We start from the raw sequence: 23,102 nt of genomic DNA, 5'->3' as shown, positions 1-23,102 counted from the left end.
GGAGGAAGGCAGGTCTGGGCTCATTCAGAAACAGAGGGTTATATTCATTAGTGCACCAAAAAAAAACGTTTTGCAACAGAATCTTTGACATCACATTGTAGATTAGAGCACTTGGGGGATAACGCTTCCGTTGCAAAACGTTTTGCTACAGTGTGCTCTAATGAATACGACCTGTTAGCCAATCACGATGAAATCACATGTCTATCGTGTGGGCAGTGTATTTGACAAACTCAAAATGAGTCAAAGGGTGTTTTAAAGAGTTGAATAATCCCATGTTTTATATATAAATAAACAAGGTCAGTTATGAACATGTGTATCCTGAGTTTAAATGAAGAGACCATATGATGGCAGCACACAATACATGGAACATTCTGGAGTATCAAAAAAAACCATCCACGGGATTAGAAATTAAATCAGAATTTGTACATTTCCATTGAAGAGCTCCTATTTGGGGCATTTGCATTCATTTACAATAGCAGAAAGGCTGTGTTTCTAATAGCACCTATTGAAACGTATAGGAAACAGCAAGCTCACATAGAAAACCTCAGACAAGCAGACAGAGTAATGAATACATGTGCTGTAAACAACATATCGCACCCTAATTCCCTCATATAGTGCACTACGCTTGACCATAGACCTATGGGTCCCGGCCCAAAGTAGTGCAATGCATAGGGTGCCATTCGGGACACGCCGTCTTGGGTTAGGAAATTAAAGCCGTTATAGTCACACGTATCAAGAGAGGACTGCATCTCAGTCTTAATACGGTAGCTTTTTAAAACGTGCTGAGAACGCACCTAACGTTGATGACGCTCGGCAGTAGCAACACAAGCTTCAGGAAGTCTCCACAGAACATGACCGACTGGTTGACGGCTGCCATCTTTAATATAGTGCTCTAAATGGTAAAACACACTGTCTGTGAGAAAACTAAATTGGTCAACGTTGAGTGGTTAGAAAAATATGATTATAAAATGTATATTATTTAACCAGGAAATAAAATGTACATGAAATACCAGAAGAGACCGTTTCCATCAACCGTTGGGTAAAACAGGTCCAGACTGTCTGAGACAAGTCCCAAATAGCACCCTATTCCATATTTAGCGCACTACTTTTTGATCAGATCCCTACAGACACTATAAAGGGTATAGGGAGCTATTTGAGACAGTGTCCCTGTAGATCACAGACAGTTGACCAGGTTGTCCCTCTCCTCTATCTGTTTGTCCACTGCCAGGTCCATGGCCTCCAGGAACCTCTCCAGGGCCACTGTCGGGGTCTGGTAAGGAATCATAGGCAAGTCAGATTGCTGTTGCATAGGAACGCAATGAGTAGCACTCTTTCCATATAAAAATACTACAGTTTATTTTAAATACAAATATCTTCCCATTGAATTAATGTTTAAAATGTTTGTTTAAAATAAAAATGTTTGCATGTTGCGTGAAACATTTGAAAACGTTTACAAACCTTCACAAAAAGAGCATGGGCCAAAAAGGGTAGTTTCCTCAGCGCTCTGCCACTAAAACCTTTACTCTTTCTGGAACAGTCCACAAGAGAAATAAGCACAAAACATCTTTCAATTCTACTCCGATACAATCCAATCCAACACACACACTTCTCACGGGGAGTATCAATTCTACTCCGATACAATCCAATCCAACACACACACTTCTCACGGGTAGTATCAATTCTACTCCGATACAATCCAATCCGATCCAATCCACACACACTTCTCAAGGGTAGTAGCTCGGTGGCAGGTCTGAGATATGAACGTCAACGCTACGGAGGGCTGGGACTCACATGGCGATGTCCCTGAGAACCAGGCTGAGCTCTGACACCTTGCTCTCCCTGAAGCCCATGGTCTCCAGCTCAAACATGGTCAGCAGTGGCTGTCTGGGGTACACGATCTGGCACTACACACAACGTAGGAAAAGGAAAAATAACTCACACATGATTTTTTACCTCTGTTGATGTTTCGGTACAACACCTTGGTGAAGACCTGGTACTGAACACAGACGTGTCAGTGAAAGGACTCCTCAATAACAGAGTAACTGTATCCTACGGTAGAAACTCAAAAGATAGGAACCCCAGAGTTACAGACTGACACATTTTAAAGATAGGAACCCCAGAGTTACAGACTGACACATTTTAAAGATAGGAAACCCAGAGTTACAGACTGACACATTTTAAAGATAGGAACCCCAGAGTTACAGACTGACACATTTTAAAGATAGGAACCCCAGAGTTACAGACTGACACATTTTAAAGATAGGAACCCCAGAGTTACAGACTGACACATTTTAAAGATACGAACCCCAGAGTTACAGACTGACACATTTTAAAGATAGGAACCCCAGAGTTCCAAACAGCCTCCATTCCCAAAGAGGTCTGACTGTATTCATTAAATACACATGTTGGTGTGTTTTTACCTGCATCAGTTCCTCCAGGAGGACAGAGAGATGTTGGTGTGTGTTTACCTTCATCAGTTCCTCCAGACAGGACAGAGAGATGTTGGTGTGTTTTTACCTGCATCAGTTCCTCCAGGAGGACAGAGAGATGTTGGTGTGTGTTTACCTTCATCAGTTCCTCCAGGAGGACAGAGAGATGTTGGTGTGTGTTTACCTTCATCAGTTCCTCCAGGAGGACAGAGAGATGTTGGTGTTTTAACCTGCATCAGTTCCTCCAGGAGGACAGAGAGATGTTGGTGTTTTAACCTGCATCAGTTCCTCCAGGAGGACAGAGAGATGTTGGTGTGTTTTAACCTGCATCAGTTCCTCCAGGAGGACAGAGAGATGTTGGTGTGTTTTAACCTTCATCAGTTCCTCCAGACAGGACAGAGATGTTGGTGTGTTTTAACCTGCATCAGTTCCTCCAGGAGGACAGAGAGATGTTGGTGTGTGTTTACCTGCATCAGTACCTCCAGACAGGACAGAGAGATGTTGGTGTGTTTGTACCTTCATCAGTTCCTCCAGACAGGACAGAGAGATGTTGGTGTGTTTTAACCTTCATCAGTTCCTCCAGGAGGACAGAGATGTTGGTGTGTTTTTACCTTCATCAGTTCCTCCAGGAGGACAGAGTGTTGGTGTGTTTTTACCTTCATCAGTTCCTCCAGGAGGACAGAGATGTTGGTGTGTTTGTACCTTCATCAGTTCCTCCAGGAGGACAGAGAGATGTTGGTGTGTTTTTACCTGCATCAGTTCCTCCAGACAGGACAGAGAGATGTTGGTGTGTTTTAACCTTCATCAGTTCCTCCAGACAGGACAGAGAGATGTTGGTGTGTTTGTACCTTCATCAGTTCCTCCAGGAGGACAGAGAGATGTTGGTGTGTTTTTACCTTCATCAGTTCCTCCAGGAGGACAGAGAGATGTTGGTGTGTTTTAACCTTCATCAGTTCCTCCAGGAGGACAGAGAGATGTTGGTGTGTTTTTACCTTCATCAGTTCCTCCAGACAGGACAGAGAGATGTTGGTGTGTTTACCTGCATCAGTTCCTCCAGGAGGACAGAGAGATGTTGGTGTGTTTTTACCTGCATCAGTTCCTCCAGGAGGACAGAGAGATGTTGGTGTGTTTTTACCTGCATCAGTTCCTCCAGGAGGACAGAGAGATGTTGGTGTGTTCACCTTCATCAGTTCCTCCAGACAGGACAGAGAGATGTTGGTGTGTTTTAACCTTCATCAGTTCCTCCAGACAGGACAGAGAGATGTTGGTGTGTTTACCTGCATCAGTTCCTCCAGGACAGAGAGATGTTGGTGTGTTTCTACCTGCATCAGTTCCTCCAGACAGGACAGAGAGATGTTGGTGTGTTTTTACCTGCATCAGTTCCTCCAGACAGGACAGAGAGATGTTGGTGTGTTTTAACCTTCATCAGTTCCTCCAGACAGGACAGAGAGATGTTGGTGTGTTTTAACCTGCATCAGTTCCTCCAGGAGGACAGAGAGATGTTGGTGTGTTTTTACCTGCATCAGTTCCTCCAGACAGGACAGAGAGATGTTGGTGTGTTTTTACCTGCATCAGTTCCTCCAGACAGGACAGAGAGATGTTGGTGTGTTTTAACCTTCATCAGTTCCTCCAGACAGGACAGAGAGATGTTGGTGTGTTTTAACCTGCATCAGTTCCTCCAGGAGGACAGAGAGATGTTGGTGTGTTTTTACCTTCATCAGTTCCTCCAGGAGGACAGAGAGATGTTGGTGTGTTTGTACCTTCATCAGTTCCTCCAGACAGGACAGAGAGATGTTGGTGTGTTTTTACCTTCATCAGTTCCTCCAGGACAGAGAGATGTTGGTGTGTTTTTACCTGCATCAGTTCCTCCAGGACAGAGAGATGTTGGTGTGTTTTTACCTTCATCAGTTCCTCCAGACAGGACAGAGAGATGTTGGTGTGTTTACCTTCATCAGTTCCTCCAGACAAGACAGAGAGATGTTGGTGTGTTTTAACCTGCATCAGTTCCTCCAGGACAGAGAGATGTTGGTGTGTTTTTACCTTCATCAGTTCCTCCAGACAGGACAGAGAGATGTTGGTGTGTTTACCTTCATCAGTTCCTCCAGACAGGACAGAGAGATGTTGGTGTGTTTTAACCTGCATCAGTTCCTCCAGGACAGAGAGATGTTGGTGTGTGTTTACCTTCATCAGTTCTTCCAGACAGGACAGATAGATGTTGAAGATGCCCTCTACAGACGGAGGGCCAATGTACTGCTTGATGTCAGCTCTGTCCACAAACGCCAGGTCTATCTTCTCTGTCACGTTGGAGGTGGTCAGGATCACAACATTAGGATGCCTGGGATATACAGGAAGATCAGCTGGGCTAATCTACATACACACCAACACACTGGAGGATGAAGTGGTAGAATCCCACAGCCGCTTGTAGAGAACACGGATGTATCCCAAATGGGCCCCTATTCCCTATATAGTGCACTACTTTTGACCAAGACCTATAAGGCTAATGGCCCCCTATTCCCTATATAGTGCACTACTTTTGACCAAGACCTATAAGGCTAATGGCCCCCTATTCCCTATATAGTGCACTACTTTTGACCAAGGCCTATAAGGCTAATGGCCCCCTATTCCCTATATAGTGCACTACTTTTGACCAAGGCCCATAGGGCTAATGGCCACCTATTCCCTACATAGTGCACTACTTTTGACCAAGGCCTATAAGGCTATTGGCCACCTATTCCCTACATAGTGCACTACTTTTGACCAGTAATAGGAAGTCATGTTAAACAGAGTTTAATGTGTGACCCATCACAGCAGATGAACTGAACATGTCTGACTGGGGTTTAATGTGTGACCCATCACAACAGATGAACTGAACATGTCTGACTGGGGTTTAATGTGTGTCCCATCACAACAGATGAACCGAACATGTCTGACTGGGGTTTAATGTGTGACCCATCACAACAGATGAACTGAACATGTCTGACTGGGGTTTAATGTGTGTCCCATCACAGCACATGAACTGAACATGTCTGACTGGGGTTTAATGTGTGACCCATCACAACAGATGAACTGAACATGTCTGACTGGGGTTTAATGTGTGACCCATCACAACAGATGAACTGAACATGTCTGACTGGGGTTTAATGTGTGACCCATCACAACAGATGAACTGAACATGTCTGACTGGGGTTTAATGTGTGTCCCATCACAACAGATGAACTGAACATGTCTGACTGGGGTTTAATGTGTGTCCCATCACAGCACATGAACTGAACATGTCTGACTGGGGTTTAATGTGTGACCCATCACAACAGATGAACTGAACATGTCTGACTGGGGTTTAATGTGTGACCCATCACAACAGATGAACTGAACATGTCTGACTGGGGTTTAATGTGTGTCCCATCACAACAGATGAACTGAACATGTCTGACTGGGGTTTAATGTGTGTCCCATCACAGCACATGAACTGAACATGTCTGACTGGGGTTTAATGTGTGACCCATCACAACAGATGAACTGAACATGTCTGACTGGGGTTTAATGTGTGTCCCATCACAACAGATGAACTGAACATGTCTGACTGGGGTTTAATGTGTGACCCATCACAACAGATGAACTGAACATGTCTGACTGGGGTTTAATGTGTGACCCATCACAACAGATGAACTGAACATGTCTGACTGGGGTTTAATGTGTGTCCCATCACAGCACATGAACTGAACATGTCTGACTGGGGTTTAATGTGTGACCCATCACAGCAGATGAACTGAACATGTCTGACTGGGGTTTAATGTGTGACCCATCACAACAGATGAACTGAACATGTCTGACTGGGGTTTAATGTGTGACCCATCACAACAGATGAACTGAACATGTCTGACTGGGGTTTAATGTGTGTCCCATCACAGCACATGAACTGAACATGTCTGACTGGGGTTTAATGTGTGACCCATCACAGCAGATGAACTGAACATGTCTGACTGGGGTTTAATGTGTGACCCATCACAACAGATGAACTGAACATGTCTGACTGACCGCTTGATCTGGTCCAGCTGTGTGAGGACAGAGTTGACCACTCTGATGGCGTCTGAGGGTTCCGTTCCGGCCTGGGAGGCTTTCCGCGCTGCCGTCAGACTCTCCACCTGGTCATCAAACACAGAGTTATTCTGGGCACTGCAGTTACATGTGCAGGAGTTAACTAGGCCCTGCAGTTACATGTGTAGGAGTTAACTGGGCCCTGTAGTTACACATGCAGGAGTTAACTGGGCCCTGCAGTTACATGTGTAGGAGTTAACTGGGCCCTGTAGTTACACATGCAGGAGTTAACTGGGCCCTGCAGTTACATGTGTAGGAGTTAACTGGGCCCTGCAGTTACATGTGTAGGAGTTAACTGGGCCCTAAAGTTACATATGTAGGAGTTAACTAGACCCTGCAGTTACATATGTAGGAGTTAACTAGACCCTGCAGTTACATGTGTAGGAGTTAACTGGGCCCTGCAGTTACATATGTAGGAGTTAACTGGGCCCTGCAGTTACATGTGTAGGAGTTAACTGGGCCCTGCAGTTACATGTGTAGGCTTTAACTAGGCCCTGCAGTTACATGTGTAGGAGTTAACTGGGCCCTGCAGTTACATGTGTAGGAGTTAACTGGGCCCTGCAGTTCCATGTGTAGGAGTTAACTGGGCCCTGCAGTTACATGTGTAGGAGTTAACTGGGCCCTGCAGTTACATGTGTAGGCTTTAACTGGGCCCTGCAGTTACATGTGTAGGAGTTAACTGGGCCCTGCAGTTACATATGTAGGAGTTAACTTGGCCCTGCAGTTACATGTGTAGGCTTTAACTGGGCCCTGCAGTTACATGTGTAGGAGTTAACTGGGCCCTGCAGTTACATGTGTAGGCTTTAACTGGGCCCTGCAGTTACATGTGTAGGCTTTAACTAGACCCTGCAGTTACATGTGTAGGCTTTAACTTGGCCCTGCAGTTACATGTGTAGGCTTTAACTTGGCCCTGCAGTTACATGTGTAGGCTTTAACTGGGCCCTGCAGTTACATGTGTAGGCTTTAACTGGGCCCTGCAGTTACATGTGTAGGCTTTAACTGGGCCCTGCAGTTACATGTGTAGGCTTTAACTGGGCCCTGCAGTTGTAGGCTTTAACTAGACCCTGCAGTTACATGTGTAGGAGTTAACTGGGCCCTGCAGTTACATTTGTAGGAGTTAACTAGGCCCTGCAGTTACATGTGTAGGAGTTAACTAGACCCTGCAGTTACATTTGTAGGAGTTAACTAGACCCTGCAGTTACATGTGTAGGAGTTAACTGGGCCCTGCAGTTCCATGTGTAGGAGTTAACTAAGCCCTGCAGTTACATGTGTAGGAGTTAACTAGGCCCTGCAGTTACATGTGTAGGAGTTAACTGGGCCCTGCAGTTACATGTGTAGGCTTTAACTAGGCCCTGCAGTTACATGTGTAGGAGTTAACTGGGCCCTGCAGTTACATGTGTAGGAGTTAACTTGGCCCTGCAGTTACATGTGAAGGCTTTAACTGGGCCCTGCAGTTACATGTGTAGGAGTTAACTGGGCCCTGCAGTTACATGTGTAGGCTTTAACTGGGCCCTGCAGTTACATGTGTAGGCTTTAACTGGGCCCTGCAGTTACATGTGTAGGAGTTAACTGGGCCCTGCAGTTACATGTGTAGGCTTTAACTGGGCCCTGCAGTTACATGTGTAGGCTTTAACTGGGCCCAGCAGTTACATGTTGTAACGGTTTTGACTTGAGGTTATTTTTTTTTTAGGGGTGCCAGGTAGGTTGTGCCTACCAGAGAAAACATTGGTCTCTCCTTTTAGTTTGGGAGGGAATGAGTCCCATCTGGTCCGTCAAGTCTACACCATACAAAGGACTTATGTAAACGTCAGAAGGGAAATCAACTTTTCATAAACCCTTAAAACATTGAAAGAACTTCAAAAACAACTATTCATTTGCGTGGGTTGTATTAGCAACATCAATGGATTACACACACATAATAATATAACACAATGAGTTCTGGTTCCTCCAGAAATGTCCTGTACCTCGGGCCTAAAAAGAGTCCCGCCCGGTAAAGGAGTTCAGTGAACTCAAGTGACTTTTGTCACGCAATGTTGGTCCGTTCATTCCGTGTAGCGTAAACCCAGTATTAAATCATACAATCAATATAACAATTTTACCACAGAACTTTAAAGCGTATCTGCTCTTACTAATTCCTCAACTACATCTAACTACATAAATCATCACCGTATACATCATATCAAAACAAATGAAATACCGTATACAAAAAAGGTGGTAGTCAGTCGGTCAGTCAGACAATCCAATCCGCCAACAGATCTCCAGCGGAGAAAGGCCACGAAGAATAGAGAGGAGTAGTCCACGGACGCAAAGAGTGGATCCGATCCTGGGTAAACTCTCAGGCTACAAAACACACGTTTAACAGCAACAAAACAACCGGAATAGTGAAGCTTCGGGAACACATCCTCAGTCACGTCTCCATCACAAACGCCCCTTTTGCGCAGCTGATGCTGGCTATTTAATTGGGAATTAAAGGGAAAGCACCCTATTGGAAGGAGAAGCACTGAGACGGCTCAAAATAATTCAGGGCCGTCACACACCCCCTCCCCTGGAAAAAGCCGACCATTGCCCTGGAAGGCACATCTTGGTCGGGGTAACCGAGAAAGGTCTCCTCATCACTTTCCTCTACAAAAATTCTCATGACTTTTTGGAGCTCACGCTCCTCAGCTGAGGGGTCACAGGCCTTAAGGTGTGAGACTTCTGGGTCTGGGAATCCGAGAAAAGTCTCCTCACTTTCCTCTTCAAAGATATCCAAGATCTTGCGGCGCTCAATCGCCTCCCATTCCTCAGCCGAGGGGTAACAGGCCTTAAGGCGTGAGACATGGACAACGCGCATATCTTCACCTGTGTCCTCTTTCACCACTCGGTAGTTCAAAGGGCCCATCTGCTCCACAATCCTATATGGTCCTTGCCATTTAGGAGCGAGCTTGGCAGAGAAGAATTGTTCAGCTTTCGAGTAAGGATGAGAGCGAAGCCACACCCGATCACGAAGCTGAAACTGCATGTCTCGTCTGTTCTTATCATAATTTCTCTTCTGCTTGAGTCGAGCCTGGGTCATGTTCTTTGAGACAAGAGCTCTCAAGTCATGGAGATGGACTACCTGGTCATAGCAAGCAGCGTCTGGAGTAATCTGCTGGGGCTGTAGCACCATATCCAAGGGTCCTCGGAGGGGACGACTTAGGTTCAGCTCTGCAGGTGTGACTCCAGTGGACTCTTGCACAGCAGAATTCAGGGCAAATCGAAACTCGTGAAGGTGCTTGTCCCAGTGTTTGTGCTGGATCCCTACATAGGAAGCAATCATTGTCTTCAAGGTTCGATTTACTCTCTCAGTGAGATTGGTCTGTGGGTGATAGGCCGTGGTCAACTTCTGTCTCAGGTTCCATCTTTGGCAGGTCTCCTCAAAGAGATCAGAGACAAATTGGGAACCTCGATCAGACAGGATGTAATCAGGCACTCCCCAGCGAGTCAGGATCTCTTTCGTAAGGATGTTAGAGACGGTCCTTGCTGTGGCCTGACGCAGGGAAAAGAGTTCCACCCACTTTGAATAATAATCAACAAAAACAAGCATGTACACATTCTGATTGGAGCTTCTAGGAAATGGACCCATCAAATCCACTCCTAGCATTTCCCAAGGTCGGGTAACCACCGTTTGCTGCAACTTGCCAGCAGGCTTTCTACCTTCTGGTTTGTACATTTGACAAACCTGACAGTTTCGGATGTGTGACTTCACATCCATGCTCAGATGTGGCCAGTACAGTAACGCTTGCAACCGCTTGTAGGTTTTGAACCTGCCCAAATGACCAGCTAATGGGTCTTCATGGAAATGTTGAAGCAGTTGTAGGCGTAGAGTTTCAGGTATGTACAATTGGTAGAGGGTTCTGTGTGGTAGTTGTACAACACGGTAGACTTTGTCTTCCAGGATGGTCAGCTTTGTGGTAGGATTGACCATCTTTTCTCCATCTTCCAGGATAGTCTGGTACAAAGCCTGTACTTCTGGATCATCCTGTTGGGCTTTCCATATGGTCTCATCAGAGATGGGAAAGTCTGCTTTGGGCGAGTCTCGACTGCTTGACAGGACAGTAGCACATGTAAGATGCGGGCCACCGTTGCCACAAGCAGGAGCTCTGGATAAGGCATCTGGAACAGTGTTGTATTTTCCTTTCCTGTATTCTACTGCAAAGGTGAACTCTTGCAACCGTAGAGCCCATCTTATGAGTCTGGTGCTTGGTTTGTTGGTCTTGAACACCCACACAAGGGAGGAATGGTCAGTGACCACAGTGAAGTGTCTTCCCTCCAGGTAGTACCTCCACTTTTCCAAAGCCCAGACAACTGCAAGGCACTCTTGCTCGGTTGTGGAGTAGTTCCGTTCTGCTCCATTCAATGTCCGACTGGCGAACGCTAGCACTTCTTCAGTGCCAAGTCCAGTCTGTTGGACTAGGACAGCACCAAGTCCAACATCACTTGCATCAGTGTAAACAACAAAAGGGGAATCAAAGTTGGGATGACCTAAAATGGGAGGTGTGACGAGGTGTGGTTTCAGGGTTTCAAAGGATGTCTGGCACTCTGCCGTCCATAGGAATTTCACTCCTTTTCGCTTCAACGCGTTGAGGGGTTCTGCCACCTGGGAGAAGTTCGACACAAACCGATGGTACCATCCAGCCATCCCAAGGAACCGTTGAAGGGCCTTGAGTGTGGTTGGCACAGGAAAATCTTGTACCGCCTTGGTCTTTTCAGGATCCACATGAATGCCGTCGAAAGACACAATATGGCCAAGGAACTTCAGGGAAGTTTGGCAGAAGTTGCTCTTCTTCATATTCACGGTCAGACCAGCTTCTCTTAGCTTGTCCAACACTGCTTGAAGATCTTGGAAGTGTTGTTCTCTGTTCTGGGAGTAGATAATTATATCGTCCAGGTAGACGAAACAGATCTTCCCTTTGAGCTCCCCTAACGCAATCTCCATCAGTCTTTGGAAAGTGGCAGGTGCATTCTTTAATCCAAAAGGCATCACCTTAAAGGAAAACAAGCCCTCAGCACAGACAAAAGCAGTCTTGTCCTTGCTTTCCTGGTCCATCTCAACTTGCCAATAACCACTATTGAGGTCAAGGGTAGTGAACACAACAGCGCCAGACAATGACTCCAGGATCTCGTGGATGGTAGGAAAAGGATAGGCATCAGTCTGGGAAACATTGTTGGTCTTCCTATAGTCCACACAAAATCTAAGACCACCAGTCTTTTTTGGGATGAGGACAACAGGAGCAGCCCAAGGAGAGGAGGAACGTTCTATTATATCTTGTGTTAACATATCATTAATGAGTCCCTTTTGGATGATTAGCTTCGCTGGGGACAAACGATATGGCTTTTGCTTGATCGGCATTTCCTGTGTAAGGAATATTTTGTGCTTCAGGAGCCCGGTGCGTCCTAGCCTTGAAGTACATACATCAGCATTATTCTGCAGCTGTTCCAACAGCCTTAACTCCTCTGGATGTTCCAGCTGAGCTCTTCTTACAGCCTGTAAAAGGAGATCGTCAGAAGGATTATCAAGGGTTAGTGGTAACGGAGCAACGGCAGAGAAGACTGCCACATTTGAACCCCAATCATGTAACTTCGTAGCTTCTGATTGGAAGAAATGCTTCTTGCTCGGATTGTATGGAAACCAGTAGCAATTGTGTGCGATATCAATCTGGACACCACTGAAGTACATGAAATCAATTCCCAACACGACAGGAAAAGCAAGGTTCTTGGTTTGTAGGATAACCGAAGGAATCATATAGGAGCGGTTACACAGGCGGAACTCTACCTCACTCCATCCAAGTGGTCGTTTAGCCTCACCATCAGCCAGATAGAGTGGACCTTCTGTCCACGGCTTCAAGTTGTATTGCGGACCTTTAACCTCCTTCCACAGTTTCTCATTGAGCAGTGTGTAGGATGACCCGGTGTCCAGGATGGCTCTTCCTGTCCATGGGCCTATGGACAGGGGTAACACCAGTTGGTGCGGTATGAACTGAAAGGAAGGGGATGTCGATGGGGGGGCGTAGGCAGTGACTCTTGGGATTTCAGCTCTGGTTAAAGCACCCAGAGAAGGATGGTCATTCCTGCGAAGAGAGTTAGGTGTGTTGGCCTGTTGTGATTGGTGGTTTCTGGAAGGGTTTTCTTGATACGGTCTTGGACATGTAGCTGAAGAATGTCCCTTTTGGTTACATCTCCAACAGAACATGAGAGGGGTCTTGGCTGGAGACTCTAGCTGTTGTTGATGGTCTGTCTTGGGTAACTGTTTGGGTGTCTGTTTCTTTCTTTGGTCATATTGCTGTTGGCATTCTCTGTCCTTCTCAAACTGCTGTCCCAAGCGAACCAGTCCATCGACAGTGGTGACTCGTTCTCGGAGTTGACTGGCTAGTAGTGGGTTGATGTTCTTCAAAATCAATTTAATGACCTCTTCCTCCTCAATGCCAGGTTTCCACCTTCTGCACAGGGAGTGGTAACCGTATGCAAAGTCACGGATACTCTCTTTCTCTCTTTGTACTCGATTCCTGACTCTGTCTGCCAACTCATCTGTGTAGTCCTCAGACAGAAATGCAGAGGAAAACTTGGCCTCAAAGTCAGCCCAGGAGGTAGTGGTGAGACGTGCCACATCCCACCAGTCTCGAGCTGTCCCATGCAACACATTCCTCAATGTGGCAAGGAGTTCTTCGTCAGCCAGGGGATTGAGGGCAAGAAAGTCACGACATCTTTCTAGGTACATTAGCAGATCAGGACTGTCATCTTTTTTCCCAAAGGTGGGAAATTGCAATTTAATGGGCATCGCCCCCACATGACGTCTACTCAATTCACCATGAACAAACGAGCTAGGAGGGATTGAGGAAGTAGAGGGGGAGGGCGTTATCGGACAATGAAAATGAACACCAGGATGCATGGTGGATTGCATCCTGCAAGGGGTGGCTGTAGCATGGCCTTGTCTTGGCTCTTCAGAGGTACCAGCTTGGCCCTCAGTGGTCTGAACAGAAGTGGACACCAGAGAAACTCTGTGTAAGGAGTTGTGCCTAATGGAGGCCATGTCCACAGACACGTCATCCAACATTTTAACACAATTAGAGAGCTCTGTTTGCAAGTGGTCTACAGTGTTAACCATGGGAGAAAAAACTGAATTAACGTCCTTGAGGACCTCAGTGTGATGATGTTGCAGGCGCCATTGGAGAGTGGCAGTGAGTTGGTTTCGTTGGTAGTCAAACTGCCTGTCCATGGCACCAGTAATTTCCCGTCTTCCACTCTCACTGAGCTCTGTCAGTGTGTGGGTTAGAGTGCTCAGTGAGTTTCTGAATTCCATGGCACTCTGTTGTTGCTCTTCCCTCAGACATTTAAATTTATCGTGGATAAGAGTTTGGAGATGTTGTTGAGTCCGACGAATATCAAGGATGTCACCTTGAAGTTGTAAGACTCCCACCTCTGGAGATAAACCAGACAATGGAAGAAGGTTGGGTGTCAGAGGGAGGGCTAGCTCAGTACTTCCACACAGATCCATGTCAATAAGTGAGTAACTGGTTAGACCTCCTGTGGCCTGTGGTTCAGACCGAGCATTCAGATTCCCAGGGCTCTGGCCCAAATCAACTCCATTATCTCCATTCACATTATGATTTGTATTGTCAGCTTGATGGTCAGAATGGCCCTGTATATTCCCATTGACAGGTATGACATGGATGAGCACATTATCTTGGGGTGAATCCATTGTTTTAATTCCACACAAAAGATTTGCTTTGGTTAGTTCTCAATGTTGTGCTGTCCCATCTGGGGTGCCATTTTTTATGTAACGGTTTTGACTTGAGGTTATTTTTTTTTTAGGGGTGCCAGGTAGGTTGTGCCTACCAGAGAAAACATTGGTCTCTCCTTTTAGTTTGGGAGGGAATGAGTCCCATCTGGTCCGTCAAGTCTACACCATACAAAGGACTTATGTAAACGTCAGAAGGGAAATCAACTTTTCATAAACCCTTAAAACATTGAAAGAACTTCAAAAACAACTATTCTTTTGCGTGGGTTGTATTAGCAACATCAATGGATTACACACACATAATAATATAACACAATGAGTTCTGGTTCCTCCAGAAATGTCCTGTACCTCGGGCCTAAAAAGAGTCCCGCCCGGTAAAGGAGTTCAGTGAACTCAAGTGACTTTTGTCACGCAATGTTGGTCCGTTCATTCCGTGTAGCGTAAACCCAGTATTAAATCATACAATCAATATAACAATTTTACCACAGAACTTTAAAGCGTATCTGCTCTTACTAATTCCTCAACTACATCTAACTACATAAATCATCACCGTATACATCATATCAAAACAAATGAAATACCGTATACAAAAAAGGTGGTAGTCAGTCGGTCAGTCAGACAATCCAATCCGCCAACAGATCTCCAGCGGAGAAAGGCCACGAAGAATAGAGAGGAGTAGTCCACGGACGCAAAGAGTGGATCCGATCCTGGGTAAACTCTCAGGCTACAAAACACACGTTTAACAGCAACCAAACAACCGGAATAGTGAAGCTTCGGGAACACATCCTCAGTCACGTCTCCATCACAAACGCCCCTTTTGCGCAGCTGATGCTGGCTATTTAATTGGGAATTAAAGGGAAAGCACCCTATTGGAAGGAGAAGCACTGAGACGGCTCAAAATAATTCAGGGCCGTCACAATGTGTAGGCTTTAACTGGGCCCTGCAGTTACATGTGTAGGCTTTAACTGGGCCCTGCAGTTGTAGGCTTTAACTAGACCCTGCAGTTACATGTGTAGGAGTTAACTGGGCCCTGCAGTTACATTTGTAGGAGTTAACTAGGCCCTGCAGTTACATGTGTAGGAGTTAACTAGGCCCTGCAGTTACATGTGTAGGAGTTAACTAGACCCTGCAGTTACATGTGTAGGAGTTAACTAGACCCTGCAGTTACATTTGTAGGAGTTAACTAGACCCTGCAGTTACATTTGTAGGAGTTAACTAGACCCTGCAGTTACATGTGTAGGAGTTAACTGGGCCCTGCAGTTACATGTGTAGGAGTTAACTGGGCCCTGCAGTTACATGTGTAGGAGTTAACTGGGCCCTGCAGTTACATGTGTAGGAGTTAACTGGGCCCTGCAGTTACATGTGTAGGAGTTAACTGGGCCCTGCAGTTACATGTGTAGGAGTTAACTGGGCCCTGCAGTTACATGTGTAGGAGTTAACTGGGCCCTGCAGTTACATGTGTAGGAGTTAACTGGGCCCTGCAGTTACATGTGTAGGAGTTAACTGGGCCCTGCAGTTACATGTGTAGGAGTTAACTGGGCCCTGCAGTTACATGTGTAGGAGTTAACTAGGCCCTGCAGTTACATGTGTAGGAGTTAACTAGACCCTGCAGTTACATGTGTAGGAGTTAACTAGACCCTGCAGTTACATGTGTAGGAGTTAACTGGACCCTGCAGTTACATGTGTAGGAGTTAACTGGGCCCTGCAGTTACATGTGTAGGCTTTAACTAGGCCCTGCAGTTACACGTGTAGGAGTTAACTGGGCCCTGCAGTTACACATGTAGGAGTTAACTGGGCCCTGCAGTTACATGTGTAGGAGTTAACTTGGCCCTGCAGTTACATGTGTAGGCTTTAACTGGGCCCTGCAGTTACATGTGTAGGAGTTAACTGGGCCCTGCAGTTACATGTGTAGGCTTTAACTGGGCCCTGCAGTTACATGTGTAGGCTTTAACTGGGCCCTGCAGTTACATGTGTAGGAGTTAACTGGGCCCTGCAGTTACATGTGTAGGAGTTAACTGGGCCCTGCAGTTACATGTGTAGGAGTTAACTGGGCCCTGCAGTTACATGTGCAGGAGTTAACTGGGCCCTGCAGTTACATGTGTAGGATTTAACTAGGCCCTGCAGTTACATGTGTAGGAGTTAACTGGGCCCTGCAGTTACATGTGTAGGAGTTAACTGGGCCCTGCAGTTACATGTGCAGGAGTTAACTGGGCCCTGCAGTTACATGTGTAGGAGTTAACTGGGCCCTGCAGTTACATGTGTCGGAGTTAACTGGGCCCTGCAGTTACATGTGTAGGAGTTAACTGGGCCCTGCAGTTACATGTGCAGGAGTTAACTGGGCCCTGCAGTTACATGTGTAGGCTTTAACTGGGCCCTGCAGTTGTAGGCTTTAACTAGACCCTGCAGTTACATGTGTAGGAGTTAACTGGGCCCTGCAGTTACATTTGTAGGAGTTAACTAGACCCTGCAGTTACATGTGTAGGAGTTAACTAGACCCTGCAGTTACATTTGTAGGAGTTAACTAGACCCTGCAGTTACATGTGTAGGAGTTAACTGGGCCCTGCAGTTCCATGTGTAGGAGTTAACTGGGCCCTGCAGTTCCATGTGTAGGAGTTAACTGGGCCCTGCAGTTACATTTGTAGGAGTTAACTAGGCCCTGCAGTTACATGTGTAGGAGTTAACTAGGCCCTGCAGTTACATGTGTAGGAGTTAACTAGACCCTGCAGTTACATGTGTAGGAGTTAACTAGACCCTGCAGTTACATTTGTAGGAGTTAACTAGACCCTGCAGTTACATTTGTAGGAGTTAACTAGACCCTGCAGTTACATGTGTAGGAGTTAACTGGGCCCTGCAGTTACATGTGTAGGAGTTAACTGGGCCCTGCAGTTACATGTGTAGGAGTTAACTGGGCCCTGCAGTTACATGTGTAGGAGTTAACTGGGCCCTGCAGTTACATGTGTAGGAGTTAACTGGGCCCTGCAGTTACATGTGTAGGAGTTAACTGGGCCCTGCAGTTACATGTGTAGGAGTTAACTGGGCCCTGCAGTTACATGTGTAGGAGTTAACTGGGCCCTGCAGTTACATGTGTAGGAGTTAACTGGGCCCTGCAGTTACATGTGTAGGAGTTAACTGGGCCCTGCAGTTACATGTGTAGGAGTTAACTAGGCCCTGCAGTTACATGTGTAGGAGTTAACTAGACCCTGCAGTTACATGTGTAGGAGTTAACTAGACCCTGCAGTTACATGTGTAGGAGTTAACTGGACCCTGCAGTTACATGTGTAGGAGTTAACTGGGCCCTGCAGTTACATGTGTAGGCTTTAACTAGGCCCTGCAGTTACACGTGTAGGAGTTAACTGGGCCCTGCAGTTACACATGTAGGAGTTAACTGGGCCCTGCAGTTACATGTGTAGGAGTTAACTTGGCCCTGCAGTTACATGTGTAGGCTTTAACTGGGCCCTGCAGTTACATGTGTAGGAGTTAACTGGGCCCTGCAGTTACATGTGTAGGCTTTAACTGGGCCCTGCAGTTACATGTGTAGGCTTTAACTGGGCCCTGCAGTTACATGTGTAGGAGTTAACTGGGCCCTGCAGTTACATGTGTAGGAGTTAACTGGGCCCTGCAGTTACATGTGTAGGAGTTAACTGGGCCCTGCAGTTACATGTGCAGGAGTTAACTGGGCCCTGCAGTTACATGTGTAGGCTTTAACTAGGCCCTGCAGTTACATGTGTAGGAGTTAACTGGGCCCTGCAGTTACATGTGTAGGAGTTAACTGGGCCCTGCAGTTACATGTGCAGGAGTTAACTGGGCCCTGCAGTTACATGTGTAGGAGTTAACTGGGCCCTGCAGTTACATGTGTAGGAGTTAACTGGGCCCTGCAGTTACATGTGTAGGAGTTAACTGGGCCCTGCAGTTACATGTGCAGGAGTTAACTGGGCCCTGCAGTTACATGTGTAGGCTTTAACTGGGCCCTGCAGTTGTAGGCTTTAACTAGACCCTGCAGTTACATGTGTAGGAGTTAACTGGGCCCTGCAGTTACATTTGTAGGAGTTAACTAGACCCTGCAGTTACATGTGTAGGAGTTAACTAGACCCTGCAGTTACATTTGTAGGAGTTAACTAGACCCTGCAGTTACATGTGTAGGAGTTAACTGGGCCCTGCAGTTCCATGTGTAGGAGTTAACTGGGCCCTGCAGTTCCATGTGTAGGAGTTAACTGGGCCCTGCAGTTCCATGTGTAGGAGTTAACTAGGCCCTGCAGTTACATGTGTAGGAGTTAACTAGACCCTGCAGTTACATGTGTAGGAGTTAACTGGACCCTGCAGTTACATGTGTAGGAGTTAACTGGACCCTGCAGTTACATGTGTAGGAGTTAACTGGACCCTGCAGTTACATGTGTAGGAGTTAACTGGGCCCTGCAGTTACATGTGTAGGAGTTAACTGGGCCCTGCCGTTACATGTGTAGGAGTTAACTGGGCCCTGCAGTTACATGTGTAGGCTTTAACTAGGCCCTGCAGTTACATGTGTAGGAGTTAACTAAGCCCTGCAGTTACATGTGTAGGCTTTAACTAGGCCCTGCAGTTCCATGTGTAGGAGTTAACTGGGCCCTGCAGTTACATGTGTAGGAGTTAACTAAGCCCTGCAGTTACATGTGTAGGAGTTAACTGGGGCCTGGAGTTGTTCCTGACCACATGACCTGACCAGGAAAAGCTCTGGACCACTGTTGTAGGCTATTCATACTTTACCTCATCAATGAGAACACCAGAGCCTGCTTTACCTCATCAATGAGAACAAACATCAGAGCCTGCTTTACCTCATCAATGAGAACAAACACCAGAGCCTGTTTTACCTCATCAATGAGAACACCAGAGCCTGCTTTACCTCAATGAGAACACCAGAGCCTGTTTTACCTCATCAATGAGAACAAACACCAGAGCCTGCTTTACCTCAATGAGAACACCAGAGCCTGTTTTACCTCATCAATGAGAACAAACACCAGAGCCTGCTTTACCTCAATGAGAACACCAGAGCCTCTTTTACCTCATCAATGAGAACAAACATCAGAGCCTGCTTTACCTCATCAATGAGAACAAACATCAGAGCCTGTTTTACCTCATCAATGAGAACACCAGAGCCTGTTTTACCTCATCAATGAGAACAAACATCAGAGCCTGCTTTACCTCATCAATGAGAACAAACATCAGAGCCTGTTTTACCTCATCAATGAGAACACCAGAGCCTGTTTTACCTCATCAATGAGAACAAACATCAGAGCCTGCTTTACCTCATCAATGAGAACAAACACCAGAGCCTGCTTTACCTCATCAATGAGAACACCAGAGCCTGTTTTACCTCATCAATGAGAACACCAGAGCCTGTTTTACCTCATCAATGAGAACACCAGAGCCTGTTTTACCTCATCAATGAGAACAAACACCAGAGCCTGCTTGTCATCTATCAGCTGTTGGATCTTCTGGAACATCTTAGTGACCAGTTTCCCACTCTGGAAGACAGACACATTACCTGTTTTCAGTCAAACAATACCAATAACCATTTATACATGTTGATGCTGTGGACAAATCCAATTTCCCCTTGTGGGATTAATAACGTTTATTCCAGTAAATTCAATGAGACATGTAACGAGAAGCAGGAAGAGCCAACTGTACCTCAGAGAACCACTTGGAGAACAAACTGTGGCTGTTGATCTCAACAAACTGCCCGTAAGAGTACCTGCAGGAAGAACAGGACAGGAAGTTCAAGTTTATAGGACCCATATGGACGTCATAAGACACTGAATTACATGGATATTGCATTGATTAATAGAGAATAAAACATTGAAGTTAAAATACAAGGTAAAACCAGGACAATATGTACATTTGGGAATACAGTACGTGGTAGAATGGCTAGAGGTGGTGAAAAACATTCTCCAACAAGATTCTGCCAAAGCCCTTTCCTCAGAGTGAGATCTCTCTCTTACCGGTTCGATAGTCGGATTGACAGCTTCTGGGCCAGAGCTTTACACAAAGACGTCTTCCCTGTGCCCGGGGGTCCTAACATGGACACAAATATAGACACACAATATAAATCATATCGCTTTTATACATTAATATCAAAGTCATTTATATTATCATATTATATCATAATATCATATTTATTATTATATTCATGTCTCAAGTTATCAAGGTCCTGCTTCTGTTACCATGAAGCAGAACAACTCGGTTCCATGAGATCAGGTTGCTGTCCACGTTTTTGTCAGAGAAGTAAATTGTGGTTGAGACGTAATCCAAGAGCTAGAGGGGAAAAGAGAAAGACAACAGGATGGAGGTCAAATAATTACATCCATGTAGTACCACTGACATCTCTCTATAACACTCCGATAATAACACAAGGTTATTAAGGTTGATTCCCAAATGAAGCCGTATGCCCTATGTAGTGGACTACCTTTGACCAGAGCCCTATGGGGCCCGTAGGGTACCATTTGGAACGTATCCTAAATGTTTCTTACTTGTGTTTTGACCCCGCTCTCATAGACCAGACTCTCCCAGATGCCATGGAACTCAGCTGAAAAACACACACATGGGAGTAAGAAAACATCAACCCTGGCAAACATAGAACTACATATAGAAAAGTCAATTAGTAGAATCTCTGTTAACATGGGCCCGCCCACCGGCTGGTAAGAGCCAGTGATTGGCTGCAGAGAGCTCCTCCTCCTCCTCTAGGTTCAGAGTGCTGGGCCCGTCATCATTCAGGGTGAAGATGTGGATGGACAGACTGCAGCTCTTCAGATCTATGGGCTGCATGAGGAAAACAACCCAAACATCAGACATGTGTCTTATAGTACACTACTGCTTTTTTTTTTATACCAGGGGTCAGGTCTAAAGTAGTGCACTGGATAAGGAATAGGGTGACATTTGGGACTCATCCGGGTGGGTATAGTTTGTGGGATGTTCCAACAGAAATCTGTTCCAAAAACGTTGTAAGTACAAGGTTGCCAACAAACAACGTATACAAAGTAACATGATCAAGTCACCGAGCTAACTAGCTGACGAATAGGCATCAACTCACCACATAGCTTATTCTTAATGTTTGTCCATAGGCTACCAGAGTGAGGACAGACATTTTTTGGGAATAAACGTGGTGATTGAAAAACGTAATGAAATAGCCCACTCCCTACCGGTATCTTATTCTGCCTCTATACAACTTTGTATGTGTTGTTTGTTGGCAACCAGTTCCACAAATTATACCCCCCCCCCGACTTATCCCATGATGCATCAACATACAGCTGAAAATGTTTTATTAATGAGCCACTAAGACTGTCTGTGCTAATGAGTTCCTACGGGACATTATTTATCTCAAGCAGCTAGAGAGAGAGACAGAGAGAGAGAAAAAAAAAGAGTGAGAACAACAGTAAATGCCGTCAGGCTGTCATATAGTACTTTACTTTTCTCTCAGCGTCCACTATGGCCACTGATTGGACGTGTTTGATAAGGAAGTCTTCGTCAAACTCTGTCCACCTGAAGGCCCCGAACACCATGCGATGACGGTTCAGCAGGGTCAAGACGTGCATCTTCACGTCAGACCTCTTGGCAGTGCTGTAGTCAGTGTAATATGCAGAGAGACAGAGACAGAGGAGAGAGACAGAGGAGAGAGACAGAGGAGAGAGACAGAGGAGAGAGACAGAGGAGAGAGACAGAGGAGAGAGAGAGGGCGACAGCGACACAGAGGCAGAGAGCGACACCGAGGCAGAGAGCGACACCGAGGCAGAGAGCGACACCGAGGCAGAGAGCGACACCGAGGCAGAGAGCGACACAGAGGCAGAGAGCGACACAGAGGCAGAGAGCGACACAGAGGCAGAGAGCGACACAGAGGCAGAGAGCGACACAGAGGCAGAGAGCGACACAGAGGCAGAGAGCGACACAGAGGCAGAGAGCGACAGAGAGCAATGTTGTTAGAGACAAGGAGAAAGGAATGGAAGCATGTCATGAATACAACTTTGAAAAGACTAACATGCTGGGATAAATCATTACATAATGGCCAGTGTCCCAAATGGCAACCTTATTCCCTATATAGTGCACTACTCTTGACAAGGGCTGATAGGGCCCACTATTTAAGGAGGGCCCTTTTCAAAAGTAGTGCACTATATAGAGAACAGGGTGCCATTTGGGACACTTTCATTCCCTAGTACTGTAATACTAGTTCAGTGTGAATAGAGATTTTAAAGATACACTAGCTAGTTAGAACCTGGTAGATTTGACGTGAACCTCCACATGGATGTTGTTCGTGTCGTTGGGGTTCTGCTTCAGATCCCCTACCTCCATTCTGTCGCCCTCCATACCTTCAGAGATTAAAATGTATGTCAAAATTAAATCATTTTCGGGTGGAAATACAAAAACTCCTTGCTCAGTCTAATGTAATGTCTCGGCAGCAGTACACATGACATGTTGACATCACCAACATGCATAAGAAGTACTTATCTACTATCTGCCTTTACAACTAACAACAAAATAAGTATAATTAGCTAGCTAGTATGACAACAACACATTCAATGCAAAGCATCAAGCTCACAGCATTTAGCTACCTAGCTAATGTTCGCTAGCTACACCAACGTTACTAGTTAAAGTCGCAGAGTGACACGCATTATTCTGTTGCTAGATCTCACTAGCAAGGGATGTTACTAGTGTTACGTGTGTAATACAGATATTACGAAGCGTCATTTATTTTTGTTAAGCTTTCATCAAAGAAGTTTACACAAAAATTGCTTACCTTCGTTTTGGTACGGAATCGACTGAACGTCACTCGAATTTAGCGCGCAGTTTTGTTGAACCTG

At 45.9% G+C, this 23,102-nt stretch overlaps 1 protein-coding gene across 1 annotated transcript; it reads right to left on the bottom strand.

The window, feature by feature from the left end:
- Window positions 1–248: 248 nt before the first annotated feature.
- On the bottom strand, window positions 249–23,102 carry LOC139404942 (pachytene checkpoint protein 2 homolog). The gene is made up of 14 exons (XM_071147489.1): window positions 23,039–23,102; window positions 22,517–22,610; window positions 21,717–21,867; window positions 20,943–21,069; window positions 20,781–20,836; window positions 20,475–20,565; window positions 20,253–20,325; window positions 19,942–20,005; window positions 19,692–19,778; window positions 6,465–6,571; window positions 4,611–4,764; window positions 1,792–1,904; window positions 1,459–1,528; window positions 249–1,270 (listed from the first exon to the last, which is right to left on the bottom strand). The coding sequence occupies exons 2-14, from the start codon at window positions 22,606–22,608 to the stop codon at window positions 1,175–1,177; spliced, it is 1,281 nt and encodes a 426-aa protein (XP_071003590.1). The 5' UTR covers window positions 22,609–22,610; window positions 23,039–23,102; the 3' UTR covers window positions 249–1,174.

This window comes from Oncorhynchus clarkii, unplaced genomic scaffold (assembly GCF_045791955.1).
Source record: "Oncorhynchus clarkii lewisi isolate Uvic-CL-2024 unplaced genomic scaffold, UVic_Ocla_1.0 unplaced_contig_10524_pilon_pilon, whole genome shotgun sequence".
Lineage (NCBI taxonomy): Eukaryota > Metazoa > Chordata > Actinopteri > Salmoniformes > Salmonidae > Oncorhynchus > Oncorhynchus clarkii.
Note: the sequence above shows the minus strand (reverse complement) of the source record. Positions and strands in the feature narration are given on the sequence as shown.

What these genes read in the sequence shown, in the direction of transcription:
- LOC139404942 (XM_071147489.1), bottom strand. Translation starts at nt 22,608, where the DNA reads ATGGAGGGCGACAGAATGGAGGTAGGGGATCTGAAGCAGAACCCCAAC. An exon ending in TCACTGGCTCTTACCAGCCG is followed by an intron (nt 20,837 to 20,942) that starts GTGGGCGGGCCC and finishes TGTGTTTTTCAG; the next exon opens with CTGAGTTCCATGGCATCTGG. An exon ending in GTCTGGAAGAACTGATGAAG is followed by an intron (nt 1,905 to 4,610) that starts GTAAACACACAC and finishes CGTTGTGTGTAG; the next exon opens with TGCCAGATCGTGTACCCCAG.